The sequence below is a fragment of the Cyprinus carpio genome, chromosome B15, assembly GCF_018340385.1.
Source record: "Cyprinus carpio isolate SPL01 chromosome B15, ASM1834038v1, whole genome shotgun sequence".
Classification (NCBI taxonomy): Eukaryota; Metazoa; Chordata; class Actinopteri; order Cypriniformes; family Cyprinidae; genus Cyprinus; species Cyprinus carpio.
The window spans coordinates 8,332,901-8,353,354 of NC_056611.1; the positions used below are offsets into that span (position 1 = coordinate 8,332,901).

A 20,454-nucleotide genomic window follows, 5' to 3' on the forward strand; every position below is an offset into this window, starting at 1 on the left:
TGTGTGTGTGTGTGTGTGTGTGTGTGTGTGTGTGTGTGTGTGTGTGTGTGTGTGTGTGTGTGTGTGTGTGTGTGTGTGTGTGTGTGTGTGTGTGTGTGTGTGTGAAGGCAGGGTGCTGAATGAGCTCTCTCCGAGGGGGGGTCAGTAGTGGGAGGTCGTGACCTGGTCGACCCTGGGGGAGTGGAGATCATCAATCAGCGAGAGGCAGGACCAACCAGCAGGAGCTGAACACACCCCCTGTCCCCTAAACCACCCCCTCACACACACACACTGCCGCCAAGCAGATGGCTTTGTAACAACTGGCTCTTGCTCACCTTACACACACTCATACATTCATAGATTGGGTATAATTGATTTTCTGTTTCTGCTGTTGTTCAGACAACACTTCACATGCCTCTATTTGTAAATTATCTGCATAGAAACAATTGATTACTCCTGTAATGTACAGATCATGCAATAGGAATATATGAGAATAACAGGATAATCTTCTTGTTCTTAACATCATGCATCTCAAAATATCAAAATATACAGAAAGTTTTGAAAGATTCATCTATTATATAAATTGGATCTGCAATTGAAGCAACTGCACTACACCATTACTCATGTAATTATTATTATTTTTCATTCTGAAAGGTACTTACAGATCAACCCTCATCACATTTTTTTCTGGATAGAAGAGATTGTTAATAGGAGGGGTATACATAATACCAATAGCGCCTCCTATTGTATAGGGCAAGCTGGTGGCTTTTCATAGACATAATCATCGATGTAAATTGCCTATTATACTTTTTTTCTGAGGTTAAATTTCAGAAGTTCAAATCTGTGCAAAAATGGCATTTCAGCAAGGCTTTATAAACAGCATTATCATACAGCATGATCATACCCCTGGAATACACAGCCAGTAATGTTTGTTTTTTCATGGTGTGAAATTTGCCACATCTGTATTTTACCAAAGAACACAACAACACATAAATTATTCATTACACATACATTTTATTTTTAAAGGTCTTTGGTTAGAATAGAACTTATTTTTCAAAAACGGGGGAAAAACTGCTACTGTATATAGTAATATTGAGCCGACTTTATATAACTGTAAGCGTCTTTAACTATTTTTTACTTACAGTATGTTTTATTCAGTGTACGATAAATTAGTATTTAAAGTACTTGTGTGTAATTGCATACAAAATTGCACTGTTGACTAAACCTCAACACTAAATGTACCCCTGACCCAAGCCAATGAGAATCTGGTTAGTCTCTAGACTCCTAAAGAAGGCTAAAAAATCTAATGCAGGAGAAATTTCAAGATTTTCAATTTCAAGCACTTAACTTTTTTTTTTTTTTTTTGCAAATTAAAGGAAAAAAGTAAACTCAATTGGCATGCTTTGGTCATGTGATTATCAAAAAGACATGCTGATCAAATCTTATGGTGCCAATGCTGCACTTTTGAGCCACATGGCCACACGTCTTCCAATCTCCTATGGGGGTAAGAACATGAAAACGGTGAGAGAAAAAAGGCATTTCTCCCTTATTTTTTTAAAAGAAATTAAACAGAAATGATTCATTATTCTATATAATATATTTCAGATTTAGATTTTTACCTTCCTGGCTTGGTGCAATGCAGGTTTATCCATTGATTTATCTGAGTTCATGTCCCTACAGTGGGCGGTGCCATCAATAAGAATAACTCTGTCATTGTCCACCATAGTGTCATTCCAGACCACGCTTAGCTCTGTCCATGGGTCAATGTTTCCTTGGTCAGAAAATCATTTTAATGAATCACATACTATGTATGCCAAAATAAAAAATAAAAATTTGTGGCCAAAATATATTTGAAATATATGTTAAATATATGTTGCAAACAATGAAGCTCAATGAAGTATATTTTTGAAATAGGAAATATATTTAGTTTCAGACTTCATATACCAAAACATATTTCTAAATGCATTTTCTTGGACTGAAATATATAGAGGTCAAATATATATATATTTTAACCTTTGAAATTTTTTTTTTTTTTTTTTTTTTTTTGCCTGTATGGAAATGTTCAGTCGCTGTACTCTGAGTAGGCAGCAACTGTCATTACATCTAAGAACGGCTATTTACACACTAATTATAATTAGATTTTTTAAATAACAATTTTGATGTTTTTTGTTTTGTTTTGTTTTTTAATCATCTTCCATTTTGGTTTGCTAACATTTTTTTCAACAGATCATCCTATTTTTAATAGATGTATTAACAGCCAAAATCCACCTATTATTACCATTGACATAGAGCACTCTTTGTGTTTGGGGCCGGTTCCCTCCATAGTACTGGTTGGTAAAGTCAATGTGGACAGGCAGATGGTCCTGAGGGATGTCAAAGATTCGAGAGCAGAGCTGAGTCTGAGACTGGATGGTTGACATACGTGAGAAGGGGCAGCTAGTGTCCTCACACGTCTGATCTGCTCCATAAACCAACACAAAAATTACTCAAAACTATACACCTCATGAACAATTTCATGAACGTCATAGAATTACGTATGTCAAGCCAAATGCCATTTAAAGATAGCATCAATAATTTTCAAGCAAGTCATCTCACAAAAAAATTAAATAAAAATGTTTGTTAGGTTTTAATTCATGCAACAATAGATATACTGTTCATGATAAAGACAAAAAGCAGTGTGATACAAACTTTAGCCAAACGTCCACAGAACATATAAACTACACCAGTGATACTCCACCTGTGTGAACTTGAGGGAACTGACTTCATAAAATGCAAAAATTGCATGTAGGCAAAATAAAAATCGGCTTGTTTGTTAAAAGTCAATGCAAAATAATGGAAAGAAGATAACTGGTTAGTTCTAAGAAAATGTTTGTTTGCAGATGCCACTTGGTTTGATTATTTTTTGTTTTCTAATGTAATGACTTTCAGACAGAAGTGTCAAGATATTCCTGGGGCTACTGTGTAGGTGTCTGTGTATGAATATTTGTATGGGGAATTTGATTGAAACCCAGAAATTAGAGAAGGATCAAATAGAGCACTGTAGGCTAGATCTAGTACTCACAGAAGCCAAACTCAGTGCAGGTCTGGTAGAGCCACTGTCTGTAGCTGGATGTAGCTGTAGTGTTTCTGAGTTCAAGCACAAGCTTTTCATGAGAAACATCCAGACATGGCACCTTCTCTCTGGCACGATACATCTGAATACATGGCAAAAATGTTTGTGACTTTTTCAATCGAGGAAAATGTATTTTGTATCAAGAGGAAACACTGAATGGAGATTAAAAAAAAAAAAAAATCAAGCAACTTTTTTTTTCATAGACATTGATGCCCTCTGCTGGTTAGATATAATATCGTGCTTTTCATTTTAGCTGCACAGTTCGGGTTATGTGCAAAATGGAACACTAATAACATACTGCTAGTGAATACAGTGTATACTGTCAACAATTTTTCAAAAGCAACATGTGAAATCGAAAGCATTATAGGATAAACTTTAAACTTTTTAATTCAGCATACTGTGCATTTGTAATTAAATTTTGAGTCAAACGTATCTTACCATTCGGAAGTTTGATCAAAATTAAGTCTGCAAAGATGTTGCAGCTGAAATTACTTCTAGCTCATTCATCACACCAGAAATGTATGGTTAAGTTAAACATATGGCATTGTGGGATATAGTATTCCACATACAGTAGTGACATATTATACATAGACATGTTATACACAGAAATAGTGTACTGTAAGTCATATGCTAGTATGCTATTCTGAGCATGCACAATGATGTGTTCAGTGTCCACTTGATGATTCTTTGTTCATTTATAAATTCATTACATTCATTTCAGTAATTGTGAGTTCAAGGTAAGTATACCAGTGAAATAACTTATATACTGTATGAAATAATTATACCCAAAATTAAGGAGATAGAGAAGTCAATCATGCTTAATATTATTAAAATAGCAAGAGTTAATAAATACTGTTGTACCACACTTTTAAATACATATTAATGCTTAAATTTAGAATTTTCTTTTACATAAGTTTCACTTTTAATTTGAACCAAGTAAAACTATAACAACAAACAGATTTTTAGGATAGCACTTAATATGAGACTAAGAAATGTTACCGCAGCTAGTTTGACCAGACGGTCATACGGCTCCTCCTTTTGTTTATTCTGTTCACTCTTATTGGTCATGATGTCACAAAGTTCTTCGATGCTGAATGCAACCCCCTCCTCATTGTATTGGACAGTTCCCATGAAGACATCGGCCAAACTCTGCAACAGTTCCATCTTGTCCTCTGCTTTGAAAGGGGTCTCACAACAGCCAAAGTCTTTTCCCACCTCTACCTCATTCCCCATCAGCAGAGCTGCCTCTACTGCTGCAAACGCCCCTTTCACTTCTGCTACACACTGAGGACACAGACAGACACTCAAACATACACAGAGAAATTCATAGTGACCCTAAATGTTATCTTACCTGTTTAGAGCCACCCACTGCCTCATTCATAAGACTATAACCAACCACCTGCAAAGATGAATAAATAAGTGAGTGGTATTGCCGGCCCGAGACTCAAACACAAAACCTTAGGGTTAGGAGTCAAACTCTCTAACCACTAGGCCACAACTTCCAACATATCTCCCACATGTGTTTTTACAAACCCATACCTTATTATAAGAGCTAAAGTCCAATTGAGCTTGAACAGGGGCAGAGGATGCCACTGCTCCATAGATAAGATGAGGAAACTAGAAGAGAAAGAAAAAATTAAAGATATAGGCTATGATTTGTTATTTATATGTTCACTGAAGCAGTCTTTGGTGATACAGGAAAGAATAAATGATGACAGAATTTGGGAGCACTTCACAAGAAGGTTCCATTTGTTAACATTAGTTAAAACTAACAATGAAAATAATTCATGTTATTCAATAATTCTAATCGCAACCTTTTCTAACACATTATTAAAAACAAAAGTTGTATCTTTCAACATTATTTAGTGTACATGAGCTAACATGAAAAACAATGAACAGTTGTAGCCTAATTTTACTGACTAATGTTAACAATGATTAATCAATACTGTAACAAATGTAATGCCTTAATCTACTACTGGGACCCTATTATGAAGTGTTACCCAGAATTTTTATTTGTTTACTTTTTAAGGTGCAGTTAACAGAACTGGTTAAGATTTTATTGTCAAAAATGGTTCATTTGAATTAAAGATGTAGAAAATAAATTTAAAATTTTAGTACATTTTTGAACTAAACAACAAAGATTTGTTTGGAACAAACCTTTCCTCTTAACCAAGCTGAGAGAGCTCCAGCATAGGAACCACCGAAGCTGATCCAGGTGTTCGTATTGGAGAGGCTGAAACGCTGGCTGATATAATGATGGAACGCAGCCAGGTCAACTAAACTGAGATAGAAAGAGATGAAACAACATGCATCATAAATGTCACTGTGATCATCGTTGTGATCTGAGAAATGGTCTGTCAACATCACTTACGCTTGCTGGCTGGAGAGATCTCTCAGGTTCTCTGTCTCTAGACCATCTGGGTTGATGCTCTGCCCATAGAAGCGGTGCTCCAGGGCCACCAGCAGTGCTCCATGTCTCTCTGCCATGTCCACATGGTGGCCTAACAATTTTACAGTATATATTCATTTCTGTATTATTTATTCTTAAAATGAAATGTTTCAGCCTGATTCCATTACAGAGCCTTTTAAACTTTAATTCACTAGGCCTTGAAAACTATGTTTTCTATGTTCATCTTTGAACAAACTAAGATGCTGATCTATAGAACTAATAATACATTAATAACTCAAAACATTAAAAACATATCGCCAAAGAAATGCATGAGACCAATTCATAAATTTTGTATTTATTTGATTTTATATATATATATATATATATATATATATATATGTATATATATATACATATATATACACACACACACACTCACCTAAAGGATTATTAGGAACACCATACTAATATTGTGTTTGACCCCCTTTCGCCTTCAGAACTGCCTTAATCCTACGTGGCATTGATTCAACAAGGTGCTGAAAGCATTCTTTAGAAATGTTGGCCCATATTGATAGGATAGCATCTTGCAGTTGATGGAGATTTGTGGGATGCACATTCAGGGCATGAAGCTCCCGTTCCACCATATCCCAAAGATGCTCTATTGGGTTGAGATCTGGTGACTGTGGGGGCCATTTTAGTACAGTGAACTCATTGTCATGTTCAAGAAACCAATTTGAAATGATTCGAGCTTTGTGACATGGTGCATTATCCTGCTGGAAGTAGCCATCCGAGGATGGTACATGGTGGTCATAAAGGGAACGACATGGTCAGAAACAATGCTCAGGTAGACGGTGGCATTTAAACGATGCCCAACTGGCACTAAGGGGCCTAAAGTGTGCCAAGAAAACATCCCCCACACCATTACACAACCACCAGCAGCCTGCACAGTGGTAACAAGGCATGATGGATCATGTTCTCATTCTGTTTACGCCCAAATTCTGACTCTACCATCTGAATGTCTCAACAGAAATCGAGACTCATCAGACCAGGCAACATTTTTCCAGTCTTCAACTGTCCAATTTTGGTGAGCTCGTGCAAATTGTAGCCTCTTTTTCCTATTTGTAGTGGAGATGAGTGGTATCCCGCGGGGTCTTCTGCTGTTGTAGCCCATCCGCCTCAAGGTTGTGCGTGTTGTGGCTTCACAAATGCTTTGCTGCATACCTCGGTTGTAACGAGTGGTTATTTCAGTCAAAGTTGCTCTTCTATCCTCGAGATCCCCTACTTTTTCTATTGTTAGACGATTCCAGTCTCCAGTTGAATGTTCATCAAAAAAGGACCTTATCAGCTGCAAGTACGGCTGCCAAAAAGACTATTTTGAAATTATGGATAGAACCATCCACTTCCATAACTTTCAGTTGGCTATCATACTTCAGAGACATTGTCTTGCTGGAAGGTACCACTGCCAGGCTCAACGGCGCAAAGGACAACACTATTCGGAGTTGGACAAATGTGGCTGAGATGTTGCTAGAAAGGCTGAAAAGTTGACATCCCTACTATGCTTTTCTGACTTTTATCACCATCACTTTTATTTTTCTTCCTATTTTTCTGTACAAGTGGACTGCTTCATGGCATCTTTTTGTGCATAGTTCTTCTGAACCGTGAACTGTGATTTGTTTCTGAAAGTGAATAAATCTGAATAAAAATGTTGATCATAAAAAAAGTTGCTCTTCTATCAGCTTGAATCAGTCGGCCCATTCTCCTCTGACCTCTAGCATCAACAAGGCATTTTCACCCACAGGACTGCCGCATACTGGATGTTTTTCACTTTTCACACCATTCTTTGTAAACCCTAGAAATTGTTTGTGCGTGAAAATCCCAGTAACTGAGCAGATTGTGAAATACTCAGACCGGCCCGTCTGGCACCAACAACCATGCCACGCTCAAAATTGCTTAAATCACCTTTCTTTCCCATTCTGACATTCAGTTTGGAGTTCAGGAGATTGTCTTGACCAGGACCACACCCCTAAATGCATTGAAGCAACTGTGATTGGTTGATTAGATAATTGCATTAATGAGAAATTGAACAGGTGTTCCTAATAATCCTGTATGTGAGTGTATGTATGTATGTATATATATATATATATATATATATATATATATATATATATATATATATATATATATATATATATATATTGTTTTCTGTTTATCAGCTGATAGAAAAAAATGGTTACAAAAATATTTTGTGCAGTAACTGATATGTGAAAGATGTTTTTACAGAGCTTAACTTTTAGTGAAGCAGGAACATTCCTATAAGAGTGCTGCGTATGCTACCTGTTATGTTTTCGAGAAAATAAAACTCGCTTTTGGCGCTACCCAGTGGACATTTCAGCAGGACACAGCAGTGATGTGTAGGAGGAGGTATAGCATGGCACGTTTTTTTTTTAGCAGATCAAGATCAATGATCAAGTTCAAACAAGGAAAATTGGTACTAACCGAACAATACACTGAATTTAGAGAGTGGGCCCTCTCCTTCTATGTAGAGAAAGACTGGTCCATCTGGACGCTGCCAATAAACGTCATTCACAAAGAATTTCTGCAGATCAAATAAATGATGAATAAATGAATAAATGATGATAGCAAAATAACTGACAGGATAAATATAATTAAAATGACATTTTAAAATAAAAGTAATAATGCTCAATATTATTATTAAATAATTTGTGTTATATTTATTTCACATGATTATTTAAAATTGGCTATTATAATAACACATGATTTAAAATAGAAGAGTGTAAGTGTAAGATTGTGTCTATAATTTGTACCTGTGGGAAAGTTTTGTCATCTTTCCTATCAAAGTGGTTCAGGGGTTGGTGAATTGTGCCTTTTTTGGGAATGACAGTGGAAGTGTGTGTCGCACGCTGTTTTATTCTGGCCTCTTTGATTTTATGCACATGGTCCTTCATTCTCCATAGAATTTGACCTAGAAAATATACCATATGTATATATATATATATATAATATATATATATATATATATATATATATATATATATATATATATATATATATATGAAAACAAAAGTGTGTGAGTGTTTGGTAATGTAATAATCTGAAGCAGGAATGCTTTCAGTTGGAACAGAAGGAAGCGTTTAGGTTTCATTTTTTGTAAGCCATTATTTCCATAAAGGATTCACTTTTGATTTAATTGATTTATATTCACTAGCAGCCCTTGTCAGTTTTATAGTTTATGTATCATGCTTATACATTTACCACACAAACATTCCTTTTTTTTTATTTTCCTTTGTAGTAATCACATTAAGCTAAATGTGAACAGGAGCCAAAATTGAGTTAGTATTTAATTACAGCTCTTGCTGATGCATTGGTTACTCTCAAGAAACATGCCTGGACAGTTTTAATATTTATCTCATTAATCAACCCTTTAGCACTAAATTATTTCAACCCCATCGATCAAATCTTCGGTGTACTTTCACATAACACACTATAATTGAACGAACATTAATAACGCAGTGAGATTTATATCTCATAACATGTCAAGAAACAGAACAGTGATTTCCTCCAGAGAAGCCTACTGACTCTGAGCTTGATGAAGCCAAGATAAGTGTAAACATACTGACAAAATTAAAATGCAATAATGGTGTCAAATGCTGGAGATGATAATACTATCCCCACTGAAGGGGACCTGTTTCACTTAAACATGTCAGAAGGAGCAGTGAAGGACAAATTCTGCATTCATAAAATTTATATAGCACTTTAAAAATAATAAAAAACATAATATAAGTTAAGTTAGAAGTTAATACTTATATACAAACTTATTCAAGGCAATGCAGAACCAGTCTTACCGGAGCAAACCAGGTCAATAAGCAGAATCACTGTAACCCAACTCATCATAGACATCATTCTCCCCAATTATTTCACAGATGTTAGTCTAAAAGAACCCTGTGGTTTGGTTGTGGATGATGGTTTCCAGTGTATATGAGACTGGAGCAGTTTTTATACCCAACTGGGGAGCCTGTAATATGATATGATGTCCACAGTTCTGTGAATGACTTTACAGTGTGTACAGTATGATAATGAACACCTGAAACCTGGACGCGCAGAAAAATACAATATCCAAGCTGTGACAAAGTTCATATTTCAAAACCAAACTACTTTCTCTTCACAAATCATCCATATTGACTATGTCCTACAGTATACACTTATTTTAGCATTACCTGTTTTATTGAGATGCAAAAATATCACAAAAATATTGATACAAATTGTAACATTTCATGTAATGCAGAACACAAGTCACTGATAAATAAAAAAACAAAAAACAAAAACAAATCATAGACTACAAAAGCAAGTCAAACCGTTTACCTCCATTTCATCTTATGGTATTTTGTTTTTACCACATTCAGCACTGAACATGATTTTTGGTTAATTATTTGACGTGAAACAGCATTAAGGCAATGAATGTGAAGACAGAACTGAAATATGCAATAGCAAGTTTCACTTTAGCCATAAAAATCATGTTGATTAAGATGAGCAAACCTAACTTATCAGCTGGTTTTCATTGAGGAAGATGTTATTTGTAAGTAAGGGTGTGTAGACTCTCAGAGGTTTTTCTTCTCCATCGCTGCCTGAGCTGACTTCATTAAATCTTGGGGTTGAATCATGCTCATATTCCAGGTGTTTTGCAGAAACAAACAGGAACAGAAAACACATGTAAGAATAGTTTTCAGTTTTATCATTGAATGACAAATGTTGTTACCGTTTACCAAAAGACACAAACGGTCTTCCTCAAAGGAACACTTTATGGCTCAGAACAACGGTTGTAAGAGTGTCTAACACACACTTTCTGCGTGTTTTTTTTTTAAATTATTTATGTTACTGTTAGCCTATGTTTAATGTATTTGTTATATATATTTTTTTCTGATTTTAATCGATGTTTAAAAATGAAAAAGTTTAATAATTAGTAATAAATAAGTTTGATTACCATTAAAAATAAATCATGATTTGATTACCTTATGAAAAATGTAAGGAGGTGGTTGATGCTTTTTATTAGTTTGCAAAACATTGCGGTAATGGCTGGGTTGCAACAACAGCACTCTTTCTAACTGAAGCTAATTTACACGTTTAAGGAGATTTAATAACTAAACCCAATCCTAAACATTATATTACAAAACTGAGTAATACATCAGTCTGTATTACTCTGAATATATTCCAAATATATTACTGTAAAAAAAAAAAATTAACCATTCAAAATGAGTAAAATAGCATGAAAAAATAAATAAATTTCAAACAAAAATATTGGTTTCATTGGACAAAAACAACAACAACAACAACAAAAAAACACTATGCTAATGAATACTATGTTATGCATGCCACACCAGTAGTTGGCGATCAAGAAACACCCTGTGAAAACATTATACACATGCATGTGACACTTTTTCACAAATTCACGTTTTTGTTGATTAGATATTGAAGACACCTGATGTTAACAAACAGAGTCACTGAAGGAGTAAATCAACATATTTATTATTGGGCTCTTGACCCTTGAATTTTTAAAAAACTTTTATGGCTGCTGTAGTTGTATTATAGCAGCTAGACAAACCAAGAACAAATGAGATCAGGTGGCATTGCTTATATTTTGACATCATTTGACCTGAACCTCTGAGTTGGGTTTACCTTATCGATTACAGCCATCTTGTGATACTGTACAGTGTAAGATCTGGAATTTTATGCAAAATCAGAAAGATTTTTAAAACCTCCTCTCATCAAAACATTAAAAAAGACTCATTTACACGGACATCAAGAATCAGTGTGACAACCTCAACAATGGTGACCATCAAAGGCATGTTGCAGTGTATTCTGGGTGCCACCAATCAAAACTTATCCATGGCTCCCATCATGCATTTTGTTTTTTATTGTTTCATATCATTTTGAGTTGAGTTGTCTTGTATTTATTCTTACTATTTTCTTTTATTTTTGCTGTTTTTATGTGATTTTTTTTTTAGTAGCTTGTTTTGTGATGCTTAGAGTTGATATCTTTATCTGAATATGCTGTTTGTTACCATTTGTTACCCTGCAAGGCTTGAAACAAAAGCTTTTGAACACAATGCCTGTATCATCTTCATGTAAACAACAAAAATGTGAATTTGTGGAAAAGTTCACGACATGTAAATGCATATTACATTTTTGTGGGTTGTTTCTTGATCTCCAACTACTGGCCTGGCATGCATAACATAGAATTTTTTGGCCTAGTGTTTTGTTGTTGTTGTTTGTTTGTTTTTTGTTTTTGTCCAATGAAACCAATATTTTTGTTTAATTTTACTTAATTTTTTTCATGCTATTTTACTTATTTTGTAACTGTAAGAAACTTGTTTGATTAATTCTAATGAATTCTAATGTGTTAAATTTAATTAATAATATTGCTTGTAATATTTTGAAACAATTTTATTGAGTAAATATAGTGATTTTTTTTAGTGTACATAATGAAACAAATAGATGTAGCCGAACACCTACACAGGTGTTAATCTTTCAATTTCATTAATATTTCTAAACAGTACATTTACATTTAGTCTTTTTGCAGACGCTTTTATCCAAAGCGACTTACAATTGGTGAACTATACTCTTATTCCGTTGTAATAATCAAGGAACTTTGCTGCTGTACCATGGGTACAGCAGGCACAATGATATTACACAGAACCTGAAAATAGGCTTATTGGAAATTACCTAGCTGGGACTATTTTCAGGCACTGCTTAATATCATTGTGCCTGCTGCACCCATGGTACGGCAGCAAAGTTCCTTGATTATTACACCAGAATGAGAGTATAGTTCCTAGACATATCAGCCTAGAAAATCACAACTTTTCATTTTCCGTTGGTCTTAGTACACGATGTAACTACAGAAGAGTCAAGTTTTAAATAGGAAAAATATAGAAACTCTTTGGTCATTTTTGAACGAGATGCTAACATTCTAATCAGATCTAATGATCTATGTTAAGCTAAGCTAAAAGTGCTACAGCCAGACACGGAGATCGAATGAATGGATTTTAAAATGGTAAAACTCAACTGTTTAACTCTAGGGGAGTTGGAAAATAAGCCTATTTTCAAAAAAAGTGGAGTGTTCCTCCAAGTTTTAGGCATTTTTCAAATAAGTACAAGCTAGAAAGTGAAGGAATAGATAAAGAGAAAGATTACTTTTTTCTTCAGTAAAGAGCTGTCATTCTTGTTTTGTAAATGAATTTGACAAAAGAATACAATGTATAATGTCACCTGTTGCCAGTGTTTTTTGTTTTGTTTTTTGTTCATTGTTTTGTGAGTGACAACATTTGTTGGTGTTTTATGGAGGAAAGGTTTGATTTGAAACGTGTACTCTATGAAGTGCTTTGATAGTTTTAGTGCACGTAAATATGTGAAATTTTCACACAGATTGTTACAACACATTACCCTACACAAAGACAGACACAAATACTGAATAATCCTTTGTTTGTCTTAGGTGCATTTCAAAGGTCTTCATTCAAATGGATGTACTGTTAAGTTTTTTTTTTTTTAAAAGGTTTTAATTAAGCATTTTTCCCTGTTTGTCTGTATCTTCATTCTCTCTTAGCAACCCACCACGTAATGCGCAACCTGCCTTTCATTGCTTTTGTGTTGATGTTATTTTCATTTCCATATCCCAACTGAATCTGTGTGTGTTTTTCTTTATTATTATTATTATGATTATTATTAATATACTTGTCACTTTGTCAATTTATATCGTTTTACTTTACTCAGTTCAGATCTTACTATGTAATTTAGGGCCTCTGGGACACTGTGGTCTCTGGAGTAAATGAGATTGATCATGTTTACTAAAATTCATAATAAAAATATAAAGCTGCTCTATATTGTGAAAACAGCTGGTACAGTATATTATATATATATATATATATATATATATATATATATATATATATATATATATATATATATATATATATATATAAACAATAAAAATAGCATATCATCTCATATCTAAATATCTCAACTAACCAGTCCACAGCTCTTGGCTTCATCAGCGTACATCTTTCTTGCAGTGAATGCCAACTCATTCACTAGACGGAAAGACTTTAGAAGAAAAATGTAAAATGAATTGTATAAACACAAGGCACTGCTACTGGATCTATAATATGCTTTAAGATAAAGCAAGTACCTTCGACTTCCAACCACACTGGGAAGACACTGCAAAGTCCCGACATCAGCTGCCAAACCAATGTCAACCTCCTGAACAGTTATTCTAAAATGGTATTAAACAAATAAAAGCACAGGGGTTCAAGGTGGGACTACAATGAGCTTTATAGAATTAATGATTCAAATCACAACAAAAATCTAATAAAAATGCCCACACTTTGACCTGAAACCAGTCATCCTAGTGCGTACACAGTCGTATATCACATGCTGTTATTAGGTCTACGCCTGTAAAAGAAGACACAAATGAATGATAACATGTATCCAGCTGAATATTAGCTTAAACATACAAATGTTGATTTTTTTTTGCACCCACTACAGAGTTTGTTATCCATTGTTTTGTTTTTTGTTTGTTTTTTTAGAACAATATGTATTGTGAAAAGTACTCTCAGAATTAAACATATAAATGTGTTTACAAAATTGTATAAAAAAAAAGTATAAAATGTATTGGCAACCTCTTTACACAGGAAAACTAATTATGCTCCTATTCATGCTCCATGAGTGGCCAGAATCACTGGTTTTCGACACTGTACATTGAAGCACAACAGACATGATGAAACATATGAGATAAAGTTTGCCATTTAGACTTCCAAATCAATATCTGGGAATGGACGGATTGGTAAAGCCAAAGATAAAGTTCAACATAAAATCTTTACATCCTCATGCCATGCCTTTCACAGTTCTCGAATGCATAATTTTGCATGACTTTTCCCTTATATTTACCATACTACCCAGATCTCATTTTTTTTTAAATTTAAGAATAATCTATATATTCATATGCTTTCACAGAATGATGTTTTAAAATAGTAACCTTTTCAATAACAGAGAAGGTCTCTTGGTATTGAGATATGATGCGGCGCAGGTTCCATGCAGATCTGGCTGTGTCATCACCTTCCTGCTGAAGAATATCACTGGCCATGCTCATGAGATCAATACCTGTGCACAGATTATTACATTTTACATTTATATATGGTATATAATATATAAGTGTGCAATCTAGGTATCTTCACAAATGCCTGTCTCCAAAAATATTACTATAACAATTGCTCATATTGAATGATTTCAATAAACCCCTAACCCTAAGCATTAAACTACCACAACATTTGTGCTATGGATATGTTTTATACCTTGCACTGCATAATTCAGATTTACATCTGATGGATAAATTAGGTGTAAAAAAAAAAGACAAGCTCAGTCACCTACATGTAGTACTGTGGCATTGAGTATTGCATGGACAAGCAAAATTCTGAAGATTAAAAATCTAGTTATTGTTACTTGGTAAATTAGATGACCACAACACCGTCTATTTGGTCAAAATGAAGAATGCTAGCATTTGGTCATATTTGGTAAGATATTTGGTCTGATATTTCCAGCACCTGAGAAAACCATGACATGACACTCTGAGTCCTCAGCTATCTGACTGAAGCAGTCAACCATTTCACTGCAGGTAAAACAAAAATGAACACAGACATACAGGTCTCAGCTGGCCGGGTGACTGACAGGGTTGTGAAGGGGGGTGTCGGTCCTCCTGTTGAAGACATTCCTCTAACAGCGATCATGAACGGTATCAACAGAGTATATTCTAATCACAAAACACAGACCAAATACACAGGTATACACTTCTAAGATACAGAGGACACAGCTGTTTAAAATCAAACTACTAAACAGGTGAGTAATAGTTTACTACTGACCAAATGCCCTATACGTATGGATCTGGATTTATAAAGTTCCTATAAAGTTCATACGGGTTAAATTCAGTTCACAAATTGCCATTAAAATAAGGGCATTTTGAGCAAATCGTGGTGAGGAATTTGCCCATAAAACACTACACGTTAAACATCTGAAATGATAAAAATGTCTTAAAGTTTAAATGAATCATATGAAATCATTCTAATATGCTGATTTAATGCTCAAGAAACATTTCTCATTATCAATGTTTTTAAACCATTGAAAGTTTAAAGAAAGTAAGATAAAAAGGAGAAAATAATCATTTTAATCAGCAAAGATGCATTAAACTGATTAAAATTACATTTATATTGTTACAAAAGATTTCTATTTCAAATGCTTTCATTGAACACAGAATCTATTGCAGAAAGAAAGAAAAAAACATTGTGGATTTAAGCAGCAAAAACTGTTTTGAACACTGAACAACTATTATTAATAACTGAGCACCAATAATAATTGAAAACAACTGAACACCAAATCAGCATATTAGAATGATTTCCGAAGGATCAGGTGACAATGAAGACAGGGGCAAGTTCAAGCTCAAACCGGTGCGAAACGTTTTGGTACGGTTTCCGGTTCGAATGACATGTTTCCTGGAAACGGTGTGCAACGGGGTTTGAGATACGTTTTCTCTTGTTTGGTGGGTGTGTCAAAAATGTCAACCAATCAGCAGCAACATATAAACCATGCAGTATTAAAGAGACAGCTCGCACAATGCAATTAACATCAGAATAAATTCACAAGAGCAAGTATATTGTTTGCACATGTTTATTTACATTAAACGCAAAATAACTGAAATAATAAGAGCACAACTTCTTTAAGTCTGTCTAAATATCATTTAGTAACTGCAGTGTCTTCTGGTCCCTATCCTTTCCTTAGGAAGGTGTGCTAGACCTTAATGTAACATAAAAATATTTTTTGCTATTGTATTGTGGAATGACACTTTCATAAACTTTTCTATACTCCTCTGATTATTTCATGGTAAATATTACAATATCATAGCACAACAACAGTAATCAGCAATAATGATAAGCCTTATACTCACGATAAAAAGGTATAGATCATAACACAGTCTCTGAGGTAAGAAGTGGATTATCCTTCACTTGAAATGTTTGTCTTTTCATCCTCAAAATAATGCGAGGCAAATGTTGGATCACAATAATTAGGAACCACAGTTTCCACAAAGCCCTTCACTCGACTGGGATGTTCTCCTTTATTCTGAACTGCAGGGCAGTGTCATGACTGTAACATTGAGCGTATTTTGCAGTATTAAACACATATTTATACTGATTTCATCAGGCTCCGAAAATTCTTCAAAAAGAACACAAAGAATTGCCTTCTCAGCTGCCATAGTTGCAACTCTTGCGTCATCAGAACAGGGTGTTCAACCCACTACCGTTTCTGTTTAAAAAACATTTTCCACCGTTTTTGTTGGGGCTGAACGCAGCCCAGGTGTAATGGCTGCTAAAAAAAATCAGCTTTGCATTACAGGAATAAATTACATTTTAAAATAAAATACAGTAAAATAGAAAACAAACATTATCAATCCTGTAATAATACATCAAAAAAGGACTTTAATAAAAACGTAATTATTCCAAACTTTTGACTTGTAGGTCAAAGGTTACACAGTTATAAGGTTATTGATATTAAGGTAACCCTTTTCAGTAAGCATTACACAGAGCATTAAGTAATGTGAACTAACAACAAACAATACTTTTACAGAATTTCAACAGCAGAAGAAAGGGAAGGCTAAAGCACAGGCTCTCTAATCTTCGCAGAGCAGAAAGCCTACAGATGCGTCGGAAGAAGAAAGAAAAAGCCAGAACCGATTTCTACAAAGACCCTTTTAAGTTTGTGAAAGGCATATTCACAAAGGAGAAGAGTGGATCCCTGAAAACATCAAAAGATCAGGTTGAAGAGCATTTGAGAATCATCTTTACTGATGAAAAAAAAAGATGAACCGATCGTTATCCCCACTGACATCCCTCCAATATCACCACCACAACATCTTGTTCCTCGATCTGGCCAATGCCTATGGTTCAGTCCCTCATTCGTTTTTGTGGACTGCTTTTGATTTCTTCCAGGTGCCGACTATAATCACAAATCTAAAATGAAACACTACTTCCAGGATCTACAGTTTTGCCTTACAACATCAAACTTCACCACAAGTTGGCAACCGCTGGATGTAGGCATCATGGCGGGGTGCACCATCTCCCCATTAGCCTTCACGATGGCAATGAAGATCATTATCAGAGCCTCAAAATGGGTTGTGGGAGGAGAACGACTACAATGTAATCAGAAGTTACCACCAATTCGAGCCTATATGGACAGTCTAACAACACTCACAACAACTGTCCCCTGCACCAAGACACTGCTGGATTAACTTCATCAAAATATAATATGGGCGAGGATGAAGTTAAAGCCCAGTAAGTGCAGAAGCATCTCCATCGTGAAAGGACAAGTCACAGACCAAAGATTTCATGTCGGCGGAACACCTGTCCCAACTGTCTCAGAAATGTGCCAGTAAAGAGCTTGGGGAGATGGTATGATGCGAAACTCAGAGACACCGAGCAGTTTGGACATCTAAAAAATTATATCAGCATGTATATGGAGCGCATTAACAAGACATTGTTACCAGGAAAACTCAAGGTGTGGTGCTTTCAGTTTGGCATACTCCCAAGACTCTTGTGGCCGTTAACTGTGTATGAGATCCCCATCACCAAAGTTGAAAAGTTGGAATGGCTGATAAGCATACAGCTGAAGCAGTGGCTGGGAATTCCATGTTGTTTAAGTTCCGTCGGACTTTATGGGCATGGCAAGCTGGAATTACCAATCACAGGGCTCGTGGAAGAGTTCAAATGCACCAAGGCAAGGCTCGTCATGACCCTAACTGAATCCGAGGATGCAGTCATTCGAACAGTGGCCCCCCGGGTTGTAGTGGGAAGAAAGTGGACTCCATCAGAAGCTGTTCAGAGTGCAAAGTCTGTGCTTCACTTCAGAGATGTGGTTGGACAAGTACAGCATGGGAGGGCAGGGTTCAGACTCGGACTGCCAAAGCTGTCTCAATGGCCAAGCAGGGGAAATGGACCAACTGGGAGGGCCTGGAGAAGAAAAAGCTCAGCTGGCGTGACATCTGGCAGATGGATGGAGCACGGCTGAGTTTTGTCATCAGAGCCACATACGACCTGCTACCATCCCCTCAAAATCTGAAACAGTGGTATGGAGAAGATCCCGCCTGTTCCCTGTGTCAAGTACCTGCATCCCTAAGGCACATTCTATCAGGGTGCACTACAAGTCTCACCCAAGGGCGCTATACTTGGCGGCATAACCAAGTACTTTGAGAGCTGGCATCAATACTGGAACAGAAACGAACCACCACAAACAACCTCCCACAAACATTGGCAGGACAGGTCAACTTCACAAATTTTGTACCAGCTGGCCAACATCAAGAGCATCGTATAACACCTAAAGATGCAAGCTTCCTGCAATCAGCGCAGGATTGGAAATTGGAAGTGGACCTTGATAAGAAGCTTGTACTTCCCCCAGAAATAGCTACAACACTCCGGCCAGACATGGTCCTGTGGTCTCCAACAACAAAGCTGGTATATATTGTCGAATTAACAGTACCATGGGAAGAGGGGGTTGAAGAGGCTTATGAGAGGAAAAAGAACAAATATTCCGACCTGGCAGCTGAAGCATCCCAGAACGGCTGGAAGACTAGCATCTTTCCAGTAGAGGTGGGATGCAGGGGATTTGTTGCAACATCTACCACCAGTTTGCTGAAAAAAATAGGGGTGAAGGGTTGCTCTCTCCAACAGGCCATCAAGTTTTTATCAAATGATGCTGAAAAAAGCAGTAACTGGCTCTGGATCAAGTGCAAGGACCCCATCTGGGCAGTAAGGTAGAGACAGATGGTGTGCAGTCAGGCTTAGGCCCCGACTAAGGGAGAAGGACGCCCATGTCATGCAGAGCCCATCAGGGATATAGAGGGTATGGCATGGAGGGGGTGTACCTGGGACGCTGGGTACACCGTTGAGCCTTCTGGAGACGTTGTGGGCTTAAATCAACGAAACGAAGATGAAGCAGGGTTCCCACCTGATGACCCCAATGACATACCTTACCCTCCTTTTGTTTAACCACTCCACACCGTTTGCTACTATCAAGAGTTTTCTACTAAAGGGATTGAAACATCTAGTTCAATTAGCTTTACAAAGTAATTAATCTGGATACTCTATCCTAAGAATTTTTAATGTATTATGAATATTATTAAATATTGAACAATAGAATGTTTATTACCCTATGAAACATGTTTAAATGATCACACACACACACATATATACTGTATACTGTATATATGTTTGGAGTTCTGGACCGAATCCTTCACCAAAGCGCAATGTATTGTGGGTAATTTTAGCCATTAGTGTGTGCAATGATCCACACTTCAAAAATCGACCTGAAATAGTAGACCATCCGGGAACTTTTGCCATACTGTTTTCAACATACTATGCTTTGGGACACACTTATTCTAAATCTCACATACTATTTAGTATGAACATTGGGACGCAGGGAAAGTGACTCACTTCTGAAGAGCAGATCTCAATGCATTCGCCATTGGTGCCCTTTAACCAATAACGCTATATTCAAAATCACAGAGGCGAAGACCGGTTTAAGACGATCACAAAAATAACTTTAAAAAAATGTGGTTTATATGTTTAAGCGGTAACTTTAATCGACACAACAACAGCATGTTTAATATCTGACTCTGGGCTCTGTTTTTAAATAGGGTTATTTTATTATGCAGCTTTTATTTTTTAATACGTCACCATGTTCTCCTCTGACGTACGGTGGCTCTTTAAGGACAACAGAGGAGATGACGGCGTTGGGATCGGAACTGCAGACTCAAATCACATGCGCCTCCTAAACCATACACTACTCACTCAAACGTAATCTTTTCTGGGAAAACAGCTGATTTCATGAATCAACAGGATGTCCGCTAATCTTCAACATTTTTGCCATT

General features: G+C 36.0%; 2 protein-coding genes across 2 annotated transcripts; both read right to left on the bottom strand.

Annotated features, from left to right (window-relative positions):
• Nucleotides 1–963: 963 nt before the first annotated feature.
• LOC109065765 (serine protease 16) lies at nucleotides 964–9,457 on the bottom strand. The gene is made up of 12 exons (XM_042739102.1): nucleotides 9,344–9,457; nucleotides 8,306–8,463; nucleotides 7,977–8,076; nucleotides 5,463–5,592; nucleotides 5,249–5,372; nucleotides 4,631–4,708; nucleotides 4,443–4,490; nucleotides 4,091–4,375; nucleotides 3,041–3,173; nucleotides 2,258–2,437; nucleotides 1,599–1,750; nucleotides 964–1,475 (listed from the first exon to the last, which is right to left on the bottom strand). Exons 1-12 carry the CDS (start codon nucleotides 9,399–9,401, stop codon nucleotides 1,422–1,424), a joined length of 1,500 nt encoding a protein of 499 aa, XP_042595036.1. The 5' UTR covers nucleotides 9,402–9,457; the 3' UTR covers nucleotides 964–1,421.
• Nucleotides 9,458–9,758: 301 nt separating this feature from the next.
• On the bottom strand, nucleotides 9,759–15,646 carry ech1 (enoyl CoA hydratase 1, peroxisomal). Its single transcript, XM_042738834.1, is given in 9 exon segments — nucleotides 9,759–10,172; nucleotides 13,270–13,367; nucleotides 13,518–13,585; nucleotides 13,679–13,748; nucleotides 13,873–13,942; nucleotides 14,193–14,239; nucleotides 14,524–14,666; nucleotides 15,083–15,154; nucleotides 15,157–15,646. Coding segments are annotated over 9 exon segments (759 nt in total). The 5' UTR covers nucleotides 15,272–15,646; the 3' UTR covers nucleotides 9,759–10,096.
• Nucleotides 15,647–20,454: the final 4,808 nt, after the last annotated feature.

Coding starts and splice junctions, on each gene's coding strand:
- LOC109065765 (XM_042739102.1), bottom strand. CDS start 9,401: ATGATGTCTATGATGAGTTGGGTTACAGTGATTCTGCTTATTGACCTG. Junction 8,077..8,305: donor ATGACAAAACTTTCCCACAG/GTACAAATTATA, acceptor TTTGATCTGCAG/AAATTCTTTGTGAATGACGT. Junction 4,491..4,630: donor ACTTTAGCTCTTATAATAAG/GTATGGGTTTGT, acceptor TCATCTTTGCAG/GTGGTTGGTTATAGTCTTAT.